This window comes from Arvicanthis niloticus, chromosome 2 (genome assembly GCF_011762505.2).
Source record: "Arvicanthis niloticus isolate mArvNil1 chromosome 2, mArvNil1.pat.X, whole genome shotgun sequence".
NCBI lineage: Eukaryota > Metazoa > Chordata > Mammalia > Rodentia > Muridae > Arvicanthis > Arvicanthis niloticus.
Window position 1 is genome coordinate 82,641,545 of NC_047659.1, and position 23,560 is coordinate 82,665,104.

Genomic DNA, 23,560 nt, shown 5'->3' on the forward strand with positions numbered 1-23,560 from the left:
TAGTTCTCCAATGGGATTTCTTATTTTTTGGTGTATATTGCCCTTTATTTATATTTCAAATAATTTATATACACAAATGTAAAGGACTATTATCAACAACTCAGCTATGACAGCTGCCAAATTCCAATGAGAAACTCAAATGAGTTGGCAGTGCCCAAGCTAACTTTGCAGAGAAAATTACTATACCCTAGAGAACGAACCAAATCTTCCTCTGTTTAATGACTCCCTTAGTTATGCTTCTCTGATCACTTTATCTTGTACTATGTGGTATTTATTTAAAATTGTGTTTAATTTTTCTGACCTGTGTTCCTTTATATCTAACAAGAAAATGTTTACTTCATTCTGTGTTGTCACAATCATGGAAAATATGTATTCACTCAGCACATGATATGTGCACAAACTGTTCATGACTATCACCTCCATCTTTTACAATAAGTGGGCATTTTCATGAGGATCATAAACTTTTGGCTTCCTATGCTTATAACTGCCTATATAACTGGATTACATATATTTATAATGTAATCATATTATTGTCAGTAACATGTTTTTTTCTCAAATGGGAGTTAATCCATATGAAAGATTTAACCCATTGACAAATACATTTCCAATTTATTTTATCTACTAATAGTTATACAGAGATGCAAATTTCTCATATGCTCTAACTTTTGAACTCACTGCTAAAATTTTGTAAGTCAAAGAATGATGGCTTTTGAAAGTAAAGATGTGAAATGTGTCATTTATTTTTAGGTGTGACTCAAGTTTAAGAAACAGAAATCAAGAGTATGCATAGCAGAGGGCCAGGGGAGTTCTATAGATTCTCTGTTAGTTGTTCAGGGCCACCTAGCTTGCTTCTTAAACCTTATAGCAAGCCAATAATCTGACTGAAAATGAGGTAGATAATACATGAATTCTTTGATTATGGTCTTGTTTTTTACTTTCAGGTATTCTAAAATAACAAACACAAGGCAGGAACCTGCCTTATTTTGAATGATTATGTTTTTCAAGCAGGATGAAGCAGAAGTTACCTAAAATGTTAAGCTGCTCTCATGGAATCTGGGATTCCTCACATAGGGCAAACTGTAGACATGTTTTAGAGTGGAGGAACCACTGTGCAGGTAAGAGATAGTAAAAGGGTCTCAGTGGACTGTTCTAGAGGTGGGCAGTAAGATCCAAATGAATGAAATGGTTCAGGCACTTTGATAGCTAAAATGAGCAAAGTCTCTAATGGTCTCAGGCATTTAAAAACTTGGTCCTCAGTGGGTGGAGCTGTTTAGGGAGGTTGAGGAGAAGTGTCAGGAGGAGGAAGTAGGGCATTGTAGGTGGGGCTGGAAAATTTACAGTCTCATCCTAGCTCCTTTCCCTGCTTGCTTTTTGTTGTTCAAGATGTGAGCTCTCCTCTTGCTGCTTCAGTCACCATCCCTGCTGCTTGCTACCATGCTGTCCCCATCATGGACTCTAGCCCTTTAGAAGCTGAAACCCAAATAAACCTTTTCCTCCATAAGTTGCCTGCCGTGGTGTTTGATCACAGTAATAGAAAGTAAGCAATGCAGACTTAGAGGATGGAATTCTTTAATTTACTAAATGGAAAATATCTTTCAAAATTACCTCATGTGGGGGGAATGCTGCTATGTATGAGCCATTATTGATAAGCTTACGGATACCTAAAGAGAGATGAAAAATCAGAGTCAATTTCAATAAAGGTTTTCCTTTAAAGCATATATAAACTTACATGGGACACAAAATTATTTTAAGACTAAAAGTAATTCAAACAACTTCCATAGCCATGCCAACCACAGGGACAGTAATTCTGTGAAAGAGACTGGTGTGTTCTTGTAATATTATTTGCAAGCATTATCAACACAAGATTTCATTCTGCCATATCTCAATGTGATGTGTGGTGAATTGTTAATTCCCACTTCTTGGGACAACATGAACCAAGAAAACGTTTTTCATCAACTTCTGAATACAGCAAAATTTAGTCAAAGAAGAATTTTCTACTTCCATCAAATGACAGAAAAGACTGTTACATTGAAAAACATTTGCTTATGCTAAGTGGAAAGGTCATAAAATATCACAGTCAGACTCGTCATCTCATTGAAGGTATGCAAGTAAAGTTTTCTTTTGAGAATGAATACTCAAAACTGAGAAAACTTTCTGAAGAGGAATTTTTGCTATCATGTTATTTATTCATATATATGAAAGAAATATATGTGCACCTGAAATATGGAATTGTTTATCATAGTGCAAACAAAATTGCATTAGATGATCAGTAAATAATTATAATTTAATGAGAGTTTATCTGAGACTGTTGTACAAGTGTTTAGAACAGTATTTTCATACGATAAAAAGGACTTGAGAAAATACTCTGTAGGTTTTATAAAGCAAAAAGTGCATGCAAAATACACACTTATATTTGAAATAATATATTTTAGCTTTTTTCTATAAATTTGCCACTGACAACTTTGCTTAGGAATAATTTTTATTTTATTTTAGCTTTTCTGTGTTTAGCACATTTCTCACAAATGAAATGCCATTAATAATCATTTTAAAAGGTCATATAAACTTATAATTACAAGTTTTCATCATGTAGAAAAATTTTTCAGCTCATACTCTGGGTATTTTAACTTTTGACTCTTCAGAAATTTTGCAATTGTTTTGGATAAAGTTTTAGTGTCCAAAGTAACTGCTTTGATTGCTTGGTCACAAATGAACTGTTAATCAGAAAAAAATAAAACAAAACAAAACAACAACAACAAAACAGGCCCTGAAGATTCTTCTTTACCAAGTAAATATGGACAGTAATTTTTTTTACCTGCATTATTCTCCATCCTAGCACAACCAGGAAGCATGGTATTAGCATCCAAGTGTTGCCAAGATTTAATTTAAAAGACTTTAGAATATTTGGATAACTTTGTTTTCCTCAATATTGCAAATCAGCCTCACAATTAAAAGATCAAGTTTTGTATTGGTTTTGTTTTGTTTTCAATTCTGTGTAAAGTTTGCAGTCTTGTTTTAGCTTCAAATCTCCTATTTGCTTTTGCATTATAAACTGCTAACCCCAGTAAATCACACAAAATTAATAAGCTAAAGTAAGTGCCAATTTAATATTCCAGAAATTATCTCTCATAGGTTTCGTACACACTCTTGTAGACTTTCAATTATTCTTTATTTTTACGTATTGAGAAAATGGAATTACATTAGACTAATAGCTTTGTAATTTCCTCTTTACTTACTGAATTGTGAAGATCTTTCAAATTCAATAATGAGCTAGAAACTAATTTTAATCTGGGTTGAAAATCTGCATCATCATAAACTGTTTAATATAGAACAAATAAGAAATAAATTATATAAAGTATGTATTTACAGATTGGAAAATTTTCAAACCATGTTGACAATGAGAAAATACATAATTTTTAATAGTTATGAATATCTAAAATTATGAATGTAGTAAATTTGACATTTCTAATTTTATATTATAAACCTTTCTAACCCTATTTTCATTTAAAACTGCTATTAGTTTAGGATACATTTTGTTATTATGTATTTATATGTTTCATATTTTGATACATTGACAAATGCCCTCAAAATATATTTTTAATAAAAATTAACAACACAAAATACGACAGCCATTGCAGTACATTGAGCTCCATAGAGACAGCGCCGGGGCAAGCGAGAGCCGGACGGGCACTGGGCGACTCTGTGCCTCGCGGAGGAAAACCAACTAAACATGGGCAAAGGAGATCCTAATAAGCCGAGAGGCAAAATGTCCTCATATGCATTCTTTGTGCAAACCTGCCGGGAAGAGCACAAGAAGAAGCACCCAGATGCTTCTGTCAACTTCTCAGAGTTCTCCAAGAAGTGCTCAGAGAGGTGGAAGACTATGTCTGCTAAAGAAAAGGGGAAATTTGAAGATATGGCAAAGGCTGACAAGGCTCGTTATGAAAGAGAAATGAAAACCTACATCCCTCCCAAAGGGGAGACCAAAAAGAAGTTCAAGGACCCCAATGCACCCAAGAGGCCTCCTTCGGCCTTCTTCCTGTTCTGTTCTGAGTACCGCCCAAAAATCAAAGGCGAGCATCCTGGCTTATCCATTGGTGATGTTGCAAAGAAACTAGGAGAGATGTGGAACAACACTGCCGCGGATGACAAGCAGCCCTACGAGAAGAAGGCTGCTAAGCTGAAGGAGAAGTATGAAAAGGATATTGCTGCCTACAGAGCTAAAGGAAAACCTGATGCAGCGAAAAAGGGGGTAGTCAGGCTGAAAAGAGCAAGAAAAAGAAGGAAGAGGAAGATGATGAGGAGGATGAGGAGGATGAGGAAGAGGAGGAAGAGGAGGAAGACGAAGATGAAGAAGATGATGATGATGAATAAGTTGGTTCTAGCGCAGCTTTTTTTCTTGTCTATAAAGCATTTAACCCCCCTGTACACAACTCACTCCTTTTAAAGAAAAATTGAAATGTAAGGCTGTGTAAGATTTGTTTTTAAACTGTACAGTGTCTTTTTTTGTATAGTTAACACACTACCGAATGTGTCTTTAGATAGCCCTGTCCTGGTGGTATTTTCAATAGCCACTAACCTTGCCTGGTACAGTCTGGGGGTTGTAAATTGGCATGGAAATTTAAAGCAGGTTCTTGTTGGTGCACAGCACAAATTAGTTATATATGGGGACAGTAGTTTGGTTTTTGTTTTTCTTTTCTTTTGGTTTTATTTTTGGGTTTTTTTCCATCTTCAGTTGTCTCTGATGCAGCTTATACGAAGATAATTGTTGTTCTGTTAACTGAATACCACTCTGTAATTGCAAAAAAAAAATTGCGGCTGTTTTGTTGACATTCTGAATGCTTCTAAGTAAATACAATTTTTTTTTATTAGAAAAAAAACACAAAATACATATAGAATTTGTTTCTAATGTGTTTAGCATTTCATACTGAATGAGAAAGGTAAAAGCTTCAGTTATTATGTATGTAACTTTTTTCTATTTTAAACTGTGTCTGTAAAATAATGTTCTTACCCACTTTTGATATTCCATTTTCATATTTGGTGCGTTCCAGCATGTGATAAACTATCCTGCTTCGAGTAGCATTGCTGAAGAAGGTGTCCTTATTGTTTATTATAAAGCTGTTAAGACAAAATGATTGGTTTTAATCTTCAGAGCAGAACACAAAATGTATTCACTATTATGAATTCTTGGGTATCCACCATCTATCTCTAAAATTAAAGGCATTACAAGTAAAATATTCTAGGATGAGAGAGAAGTTGTCTTCTTTAACAAAAGTCGACTAACAGATAATAAAAGCTACAGAGATCAAATATTTATCTTAGCATCCTCTTTCAGTTTGTAAAGTGGTCTTGGTGTTGTTATATTTCCTGTTTATCATAGAATAAAAGTAAGTTCATCATTCACTGGCTAGCCTTTATGCCGCCTCAAGCAGTGTTGCTCCAAGTAGAACGCGTTAAAAATTGATGTTATTCCCCCATGTGGAAACTTTCCACTACAGCTTATCCAGGCTTTAGAGCTTAGTGGTGTCTTATAGTTCTCCTTTCCCTCTGATACCTTAAAATCTGTCTGTGTGTGAAGACCAACAAGGAACCCCAAGACTGTGGATGATAGAAAAAGCAGAGGGGGATTTCACAACGAGAGAACGGATCTGTTTAAAAGTTTACAATGTACTGGGAGTCTCCAAGACGTGGAATGGTCTGGATCTCACTGGATTGTGACACTCTGCTTTTAGACACTTGAGCTCTGTATATGATAAGCCATCTTTTGTTAGGCATTTTATGTGAGAGTATTAATTATTCTATTTCTTGCTTCCTCCTAATCCCACATATTTAAAGAGTTACTAAGCTAAGTAACTTTCCTGTCTCCACAGAACAGTTTCCATTTTCCTGAGTGTCAAGGTTCCTGGCCTAGATTGTGAGATGATCATCTTCCTAACTTCAATTTCCACCTGATTTTACAGCTGGCTGTCATGTGAGCACATCCCCCTACTTGCATAGTATGGCATCGGCATCTTTTAAAGGGCACGATTATCCTTCTTACTTTCCTACAATATCTGTCTATACTTGTGTTTCAGCCATCCCCCCAACCCGTCTTATTTCTGTATCTCTGGTTCTTATGTCTGATTGCATAATGAATTGTATAATTACTATCACCTTAAAAATCTCCTGCTTTCCTGGCTTCCTTTTCTTTGGATTTTCTGCTTCTCCTGTAACAATTGCTCTTCTTTCTCATGATCAATAATGTCTTCACATTCCTAAGGAGGCTTTCCTCTTTCAAAAAGGATTCTCAGATCTTGTACACTGAATATGGCCTGCTCTTCACTGTGACATCTTATCTATGTTTTTCTGAGTGTGCAGGTTTTACCCAGCCTTGTTTATCTCAGTCTTCACAGCTGCCCCTATTGTTACACGTTGAGTTCCTCAGTGTTTAATATTCTGTATCTTCTCTGTATTCAGATGTACTGAATCCAGAGTCTTAATACCTATAGGTAGCAGAAAGATTTAAGCCTACCAGTTTTTAGGCAGACAAGTTTAGTTTGTGGGAGGTTGTGTTATGGAGGAATTAAGCAGGTAGTATAAGTAAACAAGTAAATAAATAAATCCAACTGGTTTCTGTGACAAAAATGTAATAATGATATAGTGAATCATTAGTGATAGCAACAAGTTTCTGGTATGATTTTTCTTAGATAATGATGTCTCATAGATGCAGACTGGTAGGAGAAAAACACCCTGCAAAACTCAGGGGGCAGAATAGGTTAGGAGAAGAGAAATGAAGTAATGATTCTGCTGGAGCTCCATCAGAGCAATGGGACCATGGACCCAAAGCTTGTGTAGCTTCACTATGTGATGTCTGCAAAAGAGGGAGAGAAAGAGGTGCACAGTGATGGCATCTTGGTGGCCTACACTGAAAATGAACATAAACTGAAGTTTTTGATAAATATCAATGGGACTCTACAGGGAGGCACAAGCTAGATGTTTTCATGATCTGATTGGTGTATTTCAAAGACTGAGATGGTTCCTTTAGTTTTCAAAGGATGAGAAGAACATTTTGTTTCACCTTATTTGGTACAAGCACAGATCTTTAAGATTCTGTGAAGGTACAGCAGAAAACTGATGAAGGCCCCTGGGTTATGAGCTTTCTATATGTGTGAGTCTATGTTGTGTCGTACCCTCATCTCTCCAGAGCTGGAATTGGAAAGGATGGTTTTATGTGCATCTCCAGCCTTGGTCTTATACTGTATATTATATATTTCACTATCTCTGTGTTTACCTTATTTTATTTAGATTTACCATTACTTTCTTTTCTGTACCATTTGTCCAAAGGGACCATAGAGGCAGAAGGCAAGACATATATCATAATGAACTTTGTAATTCCATTAACAAGCTGTAGAACCTCAATAAAATATTTGAATGAAAGCATGAAAGAAGGCAAGGAGAAAAAAAAAGATTTGTCAGAGTGGGAGATGGAAAGAGAGAAGTAAAGCAGAAACAAATAGCCTTCCCTAAAGAAATTCTCAATTTCTCTAGTTTCATAAGATTAAACCAATTGTTTATTTGCTAAATTAATTAGTGTTGTTAAAAGCAGCCCTATCATTGTTGCCACCATTATTTTAAATGAATTGTTTTCTACCGTAATTATTTTTAAAAGATTTATTTTATGTGTATGAGTATTTGCTTACATGTATATATGTATAACACATATGTGACTAGTGCTTGCAGAAGCCAGAAATGTTGTTGAATCTCTTGTAACTGGAGTCACAGCCTCCAAGTATTTGCTGTGGCTCTCCTAGAGCTGGAGTCAGACAGCTGTGAGTCTCTGTGAGCTCTGGGTTCCCTGTACCTGGAGTCAGAGCCATTTGTAAGCCTCCATGTGTCTGCCAGAAACTCCTCTGCTGAAAGTATCAGGCGCTTTAATTGTTGAGCCATTTCAGTGTCCCACAGTTCTTACTTCTAATGAATATTTAGATTACCAGTCTATAGATTAATATTTGATTATTACTTGACAACACCTGAATCATAAAATTTATATAGAATCAAATGTTCACTTAGTGCTGTTTCTAAGTTAAACATAAACTCTAATGCAATGATGCATTCTCTGACCTATTTGGTGGCCAATGGGAATATCCCCAGCTATTTGTCTTCTATAAATAAGCTCAGAAAATTAAAACTACAAAAGCAGGACATAGGAAAGAGATGAGCACTCACTGGTGAATCCTGGCTCTGCTGAAAGGGCCAGTGTAGCAGTCCGACTCCTCCAGCTCTGGAAATGCTGACTTGTCAAGTACCATTGGGTTTTGGGACATCCATTTTTTGACTCTTTTGAAATAGTTTTGTACTCTGGAATGAAGTCAAATTTCAGAACTGAATAAGATTGTTTTCCAAAGCTATGTTAATTTTCTGTTACAGCTTTCTTAAGTATTAGAGAGAAATGACTCCAGGTGATAGATACCTACCATGCACATTTACACATCCACACACACACATGCCATATAAATATACCACACAAACATACACATGCATGCACACATGTACACATATATACACAAACACACATGTGCACATATACATATGTATATATATATGTACACACAAATACACATACACACATACACATACAATTTACACAAATGTGAAAACACATACACATGCATATATACACATGTATATACACACACATACATACACACACAGTGGTGCTCACATATCCATGTATACACACATGTAGACACATGCATGTAACATGCACTCTCATACACAGATATGTGCACAATATACACATGTATACATACACATTTATATATACATTATACATATACTCATGTTTGTAAACATGTACAAACATGAATGAACATATGCACATGCATACAGGTATTTGTACACATATACACATGTATTCACACACATGTTAACATAAAACTCACACACAAAAGTGCATGTATATAAATGTGTACACATATACACATGTAAACACAAACATATACCTATATTGCACACATAGTTACATCTCCCCCACATACACACATATACACTATACACATTTGCATGCACTCATGCACACACACTGACAGAGACACACACAAACTTCTGCTTTCACACCTAAGAAATAAATAGTAAAATAAATCCTGCATTGGTTTAAATTATTTCAGAGAAATAATAGTTCTGTATAAAATATTTTAAATTATCTTACATAAAAGTGGCTACAGGAAGAAGTATTATTAAAAGGCATCATGATATATTTCTTAAAGCTGTATATATGGTATACTTGTGAACATAAGTTACTCCCTGACTCTTTATAAAAGTGTGAAATTGCATGTAAATGAATATTATATATGTATTCTAGTTGAATCGTTTTATAATTTTTCTTTTACAGAGTAAAAAAAATAAATCAAAACATAGGACTGACCTTCTGTATTGATTCTGAAAATCTAAATACTGTTACTATAACAACAGCTGTTTTCATTTAAAAATACCATGCAGTGTTTTCACAGTGATACTGGTGTGCTGCTGGGTCTTCTGTGACAGAGGAGCCAGAGTAGCAGGAAGAGTATCTCTAAACACAAATACAATCTATCATAACATTAGCTTTGTCAGATTTTGACTTTAGAAAAAATTAAGATAGCAAAGTGCAAGCAGCAAATACTGTATTTTAAGAATTAGCTCAAACTAGCTTATGATGATAAAATTACCATGAGGAGTTTTAAGTAAAAGTTAAATCCTGCTGAAAAGTAAAAATCTTGATGATTTCTTACCAAGTCAAATGATCACTGGAATGCCCATTATGTTCAGTTTCGGGGGGCTACAACATTTATTATAAACCTAAACTAACAAACAGTTTCTGAGGTGTACAGTTTGTTGATTCTCATTATAAAGAAAGCCTTTGAATTAATAAAATATAATTCTATCCTAAGGTCAATGCAAAGATATGTAGAAAACATGAGTAGAGATCAATTTCTCTAGCTTTTTAAAATTCAACCTTGCATTTAAAAGGCAATGGAATATGCATATTAGATGAACAACGAGAGCTAGATTTTCCAGTTTCTGAAACTAGACAAAACAGTTCAATGCTTGAGCTCATGTTTTCAGCTCTAAGGACAGGAAGTGATCCCATTTGTCATATGGTAGAAAAAGGTCAGGACAAACCGAAAAGCAACACCAAGGACACTTGGATAATGTAGACTAAAGGCAGCACCTAACGGCTCATGTTCTCTGGCTGAATTAAAACCATCTAGAAATAACTGAATGTATAACATTTATACATGAACCTTAAGATCATCAACTTCTGTAGTTAACAGAGAATAAACTCTATTACACTTAGACTTTCACAAACATTTTCTAAGAAGGAAGAATAGTCTCAGATGGTGAAATGTCTTCAACCCTGAATTTAGAACCAGATCCCAGAGCCTGGTTAATTTATTTCATTGTTCTTTGTTTAGTTTTTCCATTATTAAATGAACATCTTGATCACTAGACATATAGTAGAAACAATGTAGTACGTGTTCAAATTGTCACTGTAATACGGTGGAAAATGAATGTTGTATTACTTTTTATGCGACTCCAAACCTTGACACCAACACAATTTATCCCATTATTAACACCTATACATTTTTATTATATTGGAAATCTTTTCAATGGTGGATTTTTAGGTAAAAGATGAAGATTACTTCTAACATAGTTTTAGTGTCTTTATTAAAATATGAGTGGAAGGTAAGACAATTCTAAGGAAATAAAAATATAGATCAAACGGCTCAGAGAATCTGACTAAAAGGCAAACTGCTGAAACATCTGTGAACGTTCTGGATTGGACTGTGGATGGGGACCATAAGGGAGTTTGTTATCTCCTCCCATGTACAACACTGGGTATTTCTGTTCCATCTTCCTTGCAGGTTATTTTGATGATGCTTTAATATTGGAACATGAAATGCTTTGTAAATTAAAATTAAATTTCCATAATTATAATGCCTCATTTTCTTTAAAGGTATCTAGAAATATGTTGATCATCAGAAACAAGTAAATGCCCAGACATTTCTATCCCTAGTGTTTACTGGCCAGAATTATCCATACACAATTATTTTTTCTATTGCAAAAAAGAAAAAGCATTAATGAAATGTGCACATTTGATATATATTTTACATGCTGTACTATTTTAACTGACTGTGCATAAAAATATTGTAAACATTCATTTATGCCTGACTTTTGTATACACAGCATTTACTTTTTTCCCTCAGGATTCAAATTGAAAAAAATCAGAATCAATTTTTCTTAAGTGAATATGTAAATAATTATAAGCAAGCAACAGAAAAAAATTCTTTCATTAGATGCTGATGCTATGTATTCTTATAAACCCTTTACTTTTTTTTTTTTGATCCCTACTCTTCACAACTCAACTCCATGAAACAGAAAAACAAAGAAAACTGTTTGCAACAAATTAAATGTTAGGAGAAAGGTTATCTTAATATTTCATATAAATTTTATGAATTTAAACAAAAACAGTTAACATGAACTATCACAAAACATGATATAGTATTCATTTTTTAGTTTAATTAAAAATTTGAGCATCATAGACCAAAAACCATTTTACAATTATTAAAATGTTTCAAAATTGTCTCCTATACTAATGCCTATGCTTAATTTGAAAGTTAACTTCAAATTTGAAGTATGATATTTTTATGTAAAATACTTTATATAGATTTTAATATTCAAAATGTTATCATTTAGCAAAACTCTGAAAAATGTCTATTCAATAGTAAGTCTATTACTAATGACACAGTTGAAAAATTAATTCTGGAACAGCTAAAATGGACCCAGACAAAAACATGTTATTTAAAATAGACATAGTGTTTAAAAAATATTCTCCCATTACAATTTATAAAGTTTAAAATTATGTTCATTCATTTTCTTTGATAAAGTCATAGATTTAGCAATCTTTTACTAAAACAATGTTACACTGTATGTTTCTCTGGGGTTTGCATCCTTATGAATAGTCTGATCTATATTGTTACTCATGGAGTAGTGCACTGCTAACTTGATGCTGAAGTGGTTTGTTTTTGCCAATTATTTTTTTTGAAATAGCTAGAAAAGTAGTTATCAATATAAAGCTTTATTTTGTTGTAGAGCCTTCCTTAAGTGGACATGCATTTCTTCCATTTGAATAGAGTTAAGGAGATTAAGATAGAAGAGTTCCTCTGTCTCTAGATTGGGGCTAATTCCTTTTCCATAGCTATTCTGACTGCACTGGATGAAGTGCAGATATTTGAGATGAATCTCATGGAAAGAATTTATTTTCATACCTGGGTAAGAAAAGCAGGTTAGAATGATAAAGGATAAACCTGCCACACAAAAGTTTCAGAATGTCTTGAGAAGCCACCATTTTCTGCCAGAAGCTAGTCTTTACTCCACTGTGAGAGATAAGAAGACTAGATGTATAGTCCAAGAGTATTTCCAAGTGTACTGTTCTCATAGTCTGGGAGTTTATCATATAACCAGTGGCCCTAATTTTATAATCATTTTAAAACTTAAATTTCTTGAAATATTTACAGCTCAAATATCCCTTGCTTAGTATTATATCTTGAAGATATTTTAGATTGATTATAAAAATAATAATATAGAAATTACTTGTGTGTGCGTATAATCAAGCCATATTAAAAATTGTCTCAGGAAATCAACGTAATTTTCTTCCTAAAATATATAACTGATGATAATGGATTATCAAAGTTGCTCTTCTATATATTTTGGTAAATTACAAGTTGGCAATAAAAAATATGCATTTTTTACCAACCTGCTCATTGATTTGTTTTTCTGGTCAGTATAGTAACATTTCTTCCTGAAAAGAAAAAAAGAAATGATTTGAGTAAAATACAATTAGGGCAGAAAGTTATAGCATCCAACAATATTAAGGCATAGACACTCCACTTTCATACACTGAGTAAATAAAGACATTTGAAATTAAGCATTATGTTATAACAAGAATGCCAACAAATTGATGTGCCTTTAATTTCAGAATTTAATTTCAGTATAATGACAATTTAACAAAACATTTCAAAATGCACCAATTACTTTTGAATACATTATTTTTTAATTATTTGAAAGTCTGTCTTCTGCAACTCAGTACATACTAACTGTATTATTTACTTATTTACTGTATAAAGTCATCAATCCAATCTATCCATACATCTTTTTAAATGTATATATAATTGTCCTAGGTTGTTTCTCTGTTGCCATGACAAAACATTCAGTAAATAGCAACTTGGGCAGAAAAAGTTCACTTTATTGTATACTTCCATGTATCATTTCCTCATTACAGGGAATTGGGGCAGGAATTCAAGTCAGGAAGACAGGAACTGAAGCATAGGTCAAAGAGGACCACTGCTTACTAGCTTGCTTCCTATGGCTTACTCCTTTTGTTTTCTTATACAAACCTGGACCACCTGCATGGAGATGACACTGACTACATTGGGCTCAGGACTCCCACATCAGCTATTAATCAAGAAAATGCTTCACAGACATGTTTCCGGGCTAATCAGGTAGATTTGCAATGAATAACTATGAATACATAGCTCAGGGCAGCACACTGTGGTGAGAATAAGTGTTCACACCTGAAAAGAACATTTATACCACCCTCTTTAGGGCTCAGGGAGCATCATGGAAGAGGAGGTGTGAAGAATGTTAACAATCAAAGGGCAGGGGCAAAAACTGTGAAATACTATTTTTTGGACTTGGTGCAGTCATTGCAATCATGAATGCATGCCTGCTTATTGTTGCCTTAATAGGTCTTCATTCTACTAAATCTGTCAACATTCATTCATGGTTAGGGAGAGATTCATGGGGCCCTATCCCTCCCTAGGACACTACTGACTATTGATTATGGCTGGAAAAGGAGGAATCATTGTCTTCAGTTCTGTACCTATTGGTAAGCCTACAAGTGGATAGTTCCACATCCAAGGCCATGTGGACAGCACTGGTTAAGTTCATAGCCAAAAAACACAACAAAAAGACATGAGTATGGGAAAGAAATTTAAAATGAGGAAGTGTTACCATGGCTTGGTTTCAGAGGTAAAATATTTAACTTACCTTATTGGAATTCAGGAATCTGATATTTTGGGCTTTCCAAAATGCCCCTCTATTTTTACCATTAAAATTTCAGAAGCTCACCGAACCCCATGGTACTATAATTAGTAATTAGTTATGATGTAGTTATGAATGTTCAAGAAGATCTTTGAGATGTCATAGACGTCATACTTAATTTCACCCACAGGTTGTGATGATCTATCTTGCTTGTAAACTTAGAAAGATCTGGAATCTACTAAGAGGCAACTGCTATCCATTCCTATGAGGGGGTCTCTTTATCATGTTATGTGACCTGGCCAGATCCACCATAAATGTAGGTGGCCCTTTGGCTGGCAGCTCAAATAAAGGAGGTGGAAGAAGGAAATTTTGCTTTTGCCTCTCTGACTTTGCCTTCTTGCTGGCAAGTTCATCTGTGCTGTTAATGCTGCTGCTGCCATCCTCTATGGACATTAGAACCTAGCTTCTTCAAACTGGCAAAATGAATGAAGACTAGTGGCTTTCTAGGAATCTTCCGAGCCTTAAGCAGCAGATTGGGACTGCTGTGTCCCCTTGCTCTGTGGATTGACCATCTGCCATGTTCTCAGCCTCCTTAGTGTGAGATTGTGAGACAATCATTGGTGGACTGTCCAGACTGTATCATGGAAGCCAATCCAGTAAACACCCTTTACATATATTCAATAACTGTAGTTACTAAAGTCAGATATAAAATTTCAGGGCTTGCTTTCCATACACTAAATTTGCATTTTAAATATCTTCGTTCATTTTTTTCAAACATAAACAAAAGTTAGCATTTACACATTAGTACTAATTTGAAATTTGCAGGTTTTCTTCTCTTTTTTATTTAAATAAAATACTATTGATTTGCCTTTCTTTCTTTCTTTCTTTCTTTCTTTCTTTCTTTCTTTCTTTCTTTCTTTCTTATCTGTCTGTCTCATTGTTTATTTGTTTAATTTATTTGTTGCTGTGTGTGTAAGCATGTAGGTCAAAGAGAATTTCTCCCATCATGTGAGAACTAGGGGACAAAGTCATATCTTCAGGTTCAGCATCCAGTACCTTTACCTGATGAGTCATCTTGCTAACTCAAAGTTTTAGCTTTTCTTTGTTGAATATAATAAGTTTCACAAGTAATGTTTTAGTGGATAATTTAGAATAAATAATTAATAATAATAATTAATTAATAAAAGTCTCGTTCTTGAAAAATCTATATGCCTTTTACTAATGATGATGATAATGAGTGATAATGATTTTATATAGTAATTCCTCTATAATCTAAAGGAATTAGTTCCAGCATACACTCCATATATAGTACTGTATGGTTATGCACACAGTTATGTATACCATTGGCATAATATTTGTATCTAACTTATAGATAGCCCCATGCACATTTTAAATCATTTTGAGGTAACTTAAACACCTAATATAAAAAGAATTCAATGTAAATAATAGTAAGTTGCTTATTTCTCCATATCATTGAGATTGTATCTTTCATGGCTTGAGATGTTTCAGATGTCTGAAGACACTTACATTAACATCTCTTCCTTTACCTCAAATACTCTTGAGGGTTGACATAGGGCTTTTCAGTGTGTTACAGGGTTGACTTCCTGCACACTACCAACTAAGAAATTTTTCATCATATTTTAATTGAGCTCAGTGTTCACATACACTTACCAACCTACCTTTACTTGCAATCTCATTCTCTCTGAACATTTTACTCCTTCTTAGCATCTGATGGGATTTGTGGAACTCCAAATTCAAGGAAACAATCTCATTGCCAACATGAGTGAACACTCTGCATATAATGTGTACACCACAAATGTTACACTGGGGCAAGATGGAGGGACTGGTAGATTCTACATTGAATCCTAGACATTCCAGCTGGGTTACCACTTTTCTTTGCCCTACCCTGCCAAGACTGAAAACCCTTGAAAGAACGTGATCTATTTTTATTCGTTACTGATTGATATTGAGGACAGAGCTCCTGGGTGACCTGGTCTGAAAAACAGTTCTTGCTAACCATTATCAGTTACATTAAATTCCCACAAGATAAGAACTGGGATTGATACTTGGAACTGCTTAACGTTAAAGTCTGAAAATAACTATTTTACCTCACCTCTAGGCAAATTGTCCTTGAAATAACATTGCATGTCCAGGGACTCAGAAACCTTACCGCATTATTCAGACAATCCAGGGGGAAAACTGTCTAATATAGCCTAAAATTTAAAAGAGAAATAATTTTCTCTGAATAAAGGACCACATTTATGGTTGTTAGGTGTTACAAAAGACAGAGTCATCCTAAAAATATTGAGAGAAAATGAAATAATGTATAAAGTACCTGAAGGGCACTCTGATGTTCAGCCTCTCTGCGTACTTGCATAGTGTGTCCCATGGAATATGAATTTTAATAAACATGATGTCAGGGTTTGCAATTGCTGGCTGCAAAAGTATGGTAGAGGTACCATTAGAGTCGGAACTGATGGCATTCTATCATTGTTTTATTTCTAAGGATGAAAGATTATCTCTGTGACTGTGCATGAATCATTCTCATTTATATAAAGGGAAATTATATTGTTGAAAAGTCTTCATAGAATATATTTAAAATAATAAATGCCACCAAGAATTATATATATATATATATATATATATATATATATATATATATATATATCCATAAACAAACGTTTTAAATCTGAAGGTTTCCTTAAGTTGTTTCAGAGAAATGCCACATCAGAGTCCATTCAAACTTGAGTTGAAGACAGATGGACATCCACAAAAAGAAGTCTACTCATCCCAAATGTGGCTTGATAAAACAATCTCCAACTTCCACACAAAACATAATAACTCCCATAAAAAGAAACACATGACCCATGAACATACATGGTGCTTATCTCTGCCTGAATAAAGTAACATTAATGCTTCCCTTGCTCATGGTCAAATAAACAATAAGCTTCTCTCTTCCCTCCCCTCTATGGATTCCCAAGTCCTAGTTAATGGAAAAGACACATTTGATGTCTTCTTAATGCCAGATCTTCAATAAAAATCTCTCCTTTTGTAAAAATGTGATGCCATAGTTCCTTACCAAGTGCAAGGGCTAACGAGTTCTTGCTCACTGTATAAGGAAAAGACATCATTATCTATTAGTTAACTTTCTTGTATTGACCATTCTTATATTGATTTACAATTCAAAAATTAATAACATGAAAACTAAAGGTTTCAGGTTACTCTTTATAGGCAGGTGATTGAGACACCCTCTCCCTCCCCTGCTTTTCACTTAGAGGATACAACATTAAAAATCATAAAAATTTAAATTAATTAATATATTCTTCTGGTACACTTTTGAAATAACTGTCAAATCATCCAACTATTTGCTGGGTCTGTTGATTGCATTGTGGGGAAAAGGGGCTTTTTAAAGGATAAGATACCCTTAGTAAAATGGACTGTCACATTTGTAAGCTTAGGGCTAGCACTGTGCAAATTGCGGGAAAAACAATAAAGCACACTCTCATGCCAGCATAATTTCTGAAGCACATTTTTTGCTTAAAATATGCTTGTTTCTGTTTGAAGGTAAAATGTGTGAAAACTGTAACTGACCAGCGGGAGGTAGACTTAGGATCTTAAGTTTCTATAGATCTTCACATATAGTCTAGCATTAAACATATTACCTATGCTTGGAAAAATGACTATAATTTTTGTTATTTTTTGATAATTTTGTCCATTTGTAACATTTCCATCTCTCCTCTCCCCATCCAACTCCTCTGTTGCTGTTCCATCTTAAATTCATACCTTATTTCTTCTATAATTTTTGTCATTACACACAAAAAATTTGCGACTCTATTAGTGTTGCAAATGGCATACAATTTTTTTCAAGCACTACTTATTCAAGCAACAACTTAAATATGTTTAAAATCCCTTTAAATATCTGTTGTTTATCAAGGTAGAAGAGGAGACTACGATGTTGATCTTACCAGGCTCTTTATGATCACTGTCCAGAATTAATGGAAAGGTTTCTATTAAGGCATGACAGAAATAATAAAAACATTTGCAACCAGAAGTCCCATAGATTAATGTGAGAACAGCTTAGCATATTATAGGTCTGTATTTGAACCTCAGCACCATGCAAAATAAATAAGTAAATAAAATTTTCAAATAGAAAACTTAAGCCTTCTACTAAAATGATTTTTCCACCCAGAACAAGTGAAAAGGCACTTCTTTGTTCTATTATACATTTTTTGTCCTTATCTGTATAAAATTATTTTCAACTGTTAATACAACTCCTATTTTTGACATTAAAATGCATGTTATTGTAATTATATCAGGCAGTCTTTTGCTTACAGACCACAGCTTGCCTTCCTTTATTCCTGACTACCCATTTAGAATTACATGGCTAGGTAGCAAAAATATGCTATTTAAATCCTAGATGCTCAAGAATGAATTCCATCTGTACCATTTGCTATCTCTATAATGTTTGAAAAATTAGTTGACCCTGTGATTTTCAGGAATATTTTTTTTTTCCTGAGAAATGAAGGTTCTTTGTGTTTGAGTTGAAGGAGGGAAGTTATAGACTGACTGTGTGAAATGCCTGCTCCTGACCAGGTCTGATGGTCAGGTGACAGTATGCACTCAAATCAGTGTTTAAAACAAATGTGAATCATAAAGCACCCCTAGGACCTGTCTCTCTTTTTGCTGCCCTTTACGTAGCTAGTCCCTCTGTGTTGGAGCTTCTGCCTTAGTTTTGAACACCTTTGAGTCCAGGATTTGCGGTAATACAAGCATAAAACCAACACTGCTTTATGGTTTGCAAACAAACAAACAAAGGTAAAATGCAAAGCAAAACCAAACCGCCTGAGGTGTCTTATGTACAGTGACTTGAATAAAGATATAAATTAAACAGCTGAATATTTTCTCTGATAATGTAAATTGAATATAATCTAAGAAAATTATATTTGTATATACGTTAGTTTGTAGGCGAGATCTACCTTTGCTCCCATCTACCACTTAAAAGCTATCCCGTTCATGAACAGTCTGCTTCACCGCCTCATTCACACCACTTCCGCAGCATGAGCTTCTACTTCCTGCCTCTAAGTATTCCTAGGTCAATTTCCTCTCTTTCTTATGGTATTTTTCCTTTCTATTATGTGATAACAGAAAAGACATATTTACATGTATATCAATGTATCTGATTCTGTGCCTTATTCGCTAACCATGGCACTGAAAGATGAACGAATGAGTTAACTTTCACTTTCTTTACTACTAGTATTACTACTACTATTATCATTATGTTTATTTCTTATTATTTTATTATGCTTTATTATTTTCAGATATGGTCTTATGATGTAGCCTGGGCTTGTTTAGAACTAATTGTGTAGACCAAACTCTCCTTTAACTCATGATTCTTCTGCTAAATTTTCTTGAAAGCTGAGGTTACAAATGTGTTATTCCTCCATGTCTTGTGGCTAACATATTTTGAATCTACATTCCACTTAATATACCAGAGCAAGTGTAAATGCCTCTTTTATTTCCTATGGTGAAGGAATAGATTAGAGCTGTACCCAGGCTTTTCAAATAGATGTATTGGGCTGAGCTCAGAACATTTTTAACTATCCGTTGGCCTAGGCCTCAAGCTTCTAGCTTCCATACACTCTAATCTTCTGCAAATTTATACCTTGCAGGCCTCAGCTTTCAGCCTCTATCTGCTAACCTAAGCCTACAATGTTTTCAGCCTCTAAGACCTACCTGTGAGTAAACTCACTCTTTCTCATTCTTTTTGAACTCTGGCTGGCTGGTTCAACTTAGCTTTCTGGCTCAAACTCCTCTCTAGGTGAATGATTCAAATTGCCTTATCTCTGCTTCTGACTGAAATGTTCTCTTTAGAAAAACTGCTTTTGAACTCCATGAACTGAACTGCAGTGACTGAGTAAACTGCAAGGAATTGCATGAACTCAACTTTACCTCTTTCCCTGATCTGTTCTTAAGTAGCCTCTCTTTCCAGTCTGTACTAGTGAAAGTAGGGTATATCTGATTTCAGACTCATTCTGTCAAATCTTTTTCTGATTTATCTTCCTCTCCATTAGACAGCATTGTTTGGGATTAAAGATGTGTGCTAAAGGCATGTCTGTATTCTAGCAGGATCACATAGACCTAGGTCTTTGGATATGATCCCTTGACAGAGTAGCCATGTTGCTGGAATAAAATTCCTCCACAAGCAGGTTAAAAAAGAAAAGACCCAGAAAGTCTAAAAAGCCTGACTATTCTGCAGTGGGGTACTATGTCAAGATCTAAAACAGCACTGTGAACAGCTTGCTTCTTACATATTCTTAATTCATTGCTGTCAAGCTCTTCATGTGAAATAATCTCATCACCTAAAATAAGAGGCTGCTTTGGAAGGAGGGATTTTGCATTACAGTGACTATCATCACTGAGTAAAATGTCAGGCTAAGTGCACACAGCTAGAACCGTCTCATTTCCATGCCTTAGCTTTAAATGCATACACATTGAGAGATTGTTTTAATCAGTATGAACTGATTTTTTTTATAACTTCCCAACTTAACCTCTCTTTTGTTTTATCTCCATTTAAAAACGCAAAAGATAACTGGTTTCCTCCTCTGCAGGTAGCAGGTGAGGCAGTGCTATTGATGACAAGGTGTTGCTGTCATGGAGAAAGATCACCTTTTGCTTTAGAAGCACAAGCTGCCAATCTGGGTCTACTCTGCTCACCTCCACTGAGAGCAGGCTTTGCAGAGGAACAAAGTACTTGCAACCACACTTCTCATTATTATTTCATTACTCCCCCCAAAATTCCCAAGAGGAAGAACATTTACTCCTGAGAGAAAAAGCAACTATGAAGTTATGTTTTCACAAAGTCATTTTGCAAGATTTGGATACAGAACACAGAAAAGAATGTGTGGTCTTACAAGATATTTTCCATCACTATTGCAAGGTAAACTGCTCTTATTAACTGGATTACAAGACACAAATCTCAGAATGATAAATCATCTTCCTTTGCAGAAAGATGGCCCTCAGGTAGCACTATATTTTGATGATGTTTTTCTCTAGAAACTACTCACACTAACATGTAATTTGAGATCTTCTATCTGCAAAACTCAGTTCTTAGCTCTGGTACATATTTATAAAGCATAGATTGATTTCCTAACTTCCATATTTCAAGTAATGAAACCATATCTTGCAATATTTTCATAAACCTGGTTTTCCTACCATCTAATAATAAGTCCTGAATATTTTTAACTCAATATTTACCGAATAAATTGCATACAAAGCCCATAGCACTCATTAGTAAAAACATTAATAACTAATTAATGTCCTAAGTCTTCATAATATTGAAAACGCTTTGTATTGTTATTTTCAATATTTTCTAAGGGTGAGAACTGGTCACTTATCTGACATCCTTGAACACTGAGGACATGTAAGGGCTCCACCACTGTTCTGTATCACTAACCCTAACACACTGGAGGATTTGGTATTTTAGAAAGCTATGAATATTTGCATACTAATGCATCCTATGCACCTAAATTAGCATAGCATTTTATTTCAAAATATTCTTAAGTTATAATCTATCATGTAAGCCTCTTGCTTAGATGAAGGATAAAGAGTGCTGATGTTCTTTTTATAGTAGTGCTGTGGGCAGAACTCTCAGAATCACTGTTCTTCATTATACTTGCCCATCATAATCCCTGGATATGTGAAGATGCTATCTGGCACTCCACAATTAGATTATTATTGAACATGCCATATTTGATGTCTTTAAATAAGATGGCAGATTATTCTCCGTGGGTTGAGTTCATAAAAGGGACTGGTCCCTTCCTGGCAAGACAGATTAAAAATAGCATAAGGATGCAGGTAAAATTCCTTACCAGTTTGTTTGCAAACAGAGTGGAAATATAGCAAAAAATGAGGATGCCCTTTAAGGGCAGGAATTTAACAAAGCAATGGGCACTTAGTCCTTAGGTATTGAACTGAGCCACAGTCTTGCAAACTTCAGAGTAGTCCAAGGTACAGGCACAAAGACATCCTGGAAACAGACTGATTTGTGCTGACTCATGTTCTGGAGAGAAAGGGAGCACTCAACCACTTCAAATCAGATTTCTCACCTACAAAATTTTGAGTGAACAAAATGGGTTTTATTTTGAAATGCCAAATTTGTGATAATTTGTTAAATGGCATTAGAAGACTAATTTTTGAATTTTTGAAGAAATTGAGGAATTTTTGAAGTTGTGACTATCCTCAAATAATAATGGCTTGTGATATAGTGCTAGAATGCTTGTTTTAGAAAACAATTTTTGTTTACTTATCATTCATTTGTCATAACAGGTTGATTTATAATGAAACTATAAATGTAATGAATCAAATCCTAATGAACTAAGTGTAAAAACTTTTATTCATATAAAAATTAGAGTCATGAGTCCATCCTGAAAATACTTATTGCAAGAAAGATGAATTTTTGTAAAATTCACTTTAAAATGTTAGTTAAGGGGCTGACAAGATGGATCAGTGAGTAAAGGAGCTTGTGGCCAATCCTGATGAAATGAGATGGATCACTGAGCTTACAAAGTAAAAAGAAAGAACCTACTTCTACAAGTTTCCTTAGAACTCTAAATGTTCTGAGGCACATTTATGGTGCACATGCACACAGACATAACTGAACACATATATAATAAATAAATAAATAAATAAATGCAACACAAATATATAATTTAGGAATTTTGAAATTCCTGAATATTTTATTTTTCCTTTTAGTCTTCCCTAAAGATATTTTTTCTTTTATTTTTGAGATTTTAATATAATCAAATAATTTCCCCCTCTCCTTTTTCCTTACACTCTTGTACATCCCTTCGTTGCTCTCTTTCAAATCCATAACTTTTTATACTAATTTTTATTACATGCATATATGAATATATATCTATAAAACCTGTTAACTCTGTGTAATGGTACTGACATATATGTTTGCATTATGTTGTCAGGAATGACTATTTGGTGTTGAATGATCCAAATACATTTTAAGTGATTTCTATTCTTCTCTGATCATTTTACCTCCAGTGCCTCTTTTTTTTTCTTTTCTTTTTTTGTTTGTTTCCTTTCTTGGACTTCTACCCTTGCATTTTCTTCCTCTGTGATTCCCCACTCCTTTCTCTTGAATCTTATTTTTAGGCATTCAAGCATCCTATCTAAAATAATAAGTGAAAGCCTAATAGAGTAAAAGACAATCTACTGAGGTCAGTTTTCCTCCCTGCCAGTTTTCCTACTTCTCACAGACAAGGAGGTGAATGATGTGTGCTCATTGTCCATGATCTTCTCTCACTAGTCTACCTCATCATCTTCTCCTTGCTAGGACAGAGTATATGTCTGTCTTAGAAAAGACATCCTTACTGCTTTCCCTAAAGGCCCAAATCCTTCAATGATCAGATCTCTTTCTGGTCTTGGACTTCCCCTCAGTATGTTTTCTCTGACACTCCTGAGCTTACCCATGATGATTTCACATGTTTGTGTT

The 23,560-nt window shown here is 34.5% G+C and overlaps 1 protein-coding gene and 1 pseudogene across 2 annotated transcripts in view; one reads left to right on the forward strand and one right to left on the reverse strand.

The window, feature by feature from the left end:
* Positions 1 to 23,560, reverse strand: part of Ano3 (anoctamin 3) — a 266,616-nt gene that overhangs the window by 100,934 nt on the left and 142,122 nt on the right. For both annotated transcript variants that reach the window (XM_034495046.2, XM_076929413.1), the window contains 5 exons: positions 16,394 to 16,494; positions 12,773 to 12,817; positions 8,203 to 8,334; positions 5,009 to 5,115; positions 1,606 to 1,661 (listed from right to left, as the gene is read on the reverse strand). In XM_034495046.2, coding sequence (XP_034350937.1) covers positions 1,606 to 1,661; positions 5,009 to 5,115; positions 8,203 to 8,334; positions 12,773 to 12,817; positions 16,394 to 16,494 — 441 coding nt within the window. The remainder of the gene's footprint in view (positions 1 to 1,605; positions 1,662 to 5,008; positions 5,116 to 8,202; positions 8,335 to 12,772; positions 12,818 to 16,393; positions 16,495 to 23,560) is intronic.
* On the forward strand, positions 3,627 to 4,863 carry LOC117703445 (high mobility group protein B1 pseudogene; annotated as a pseudogene).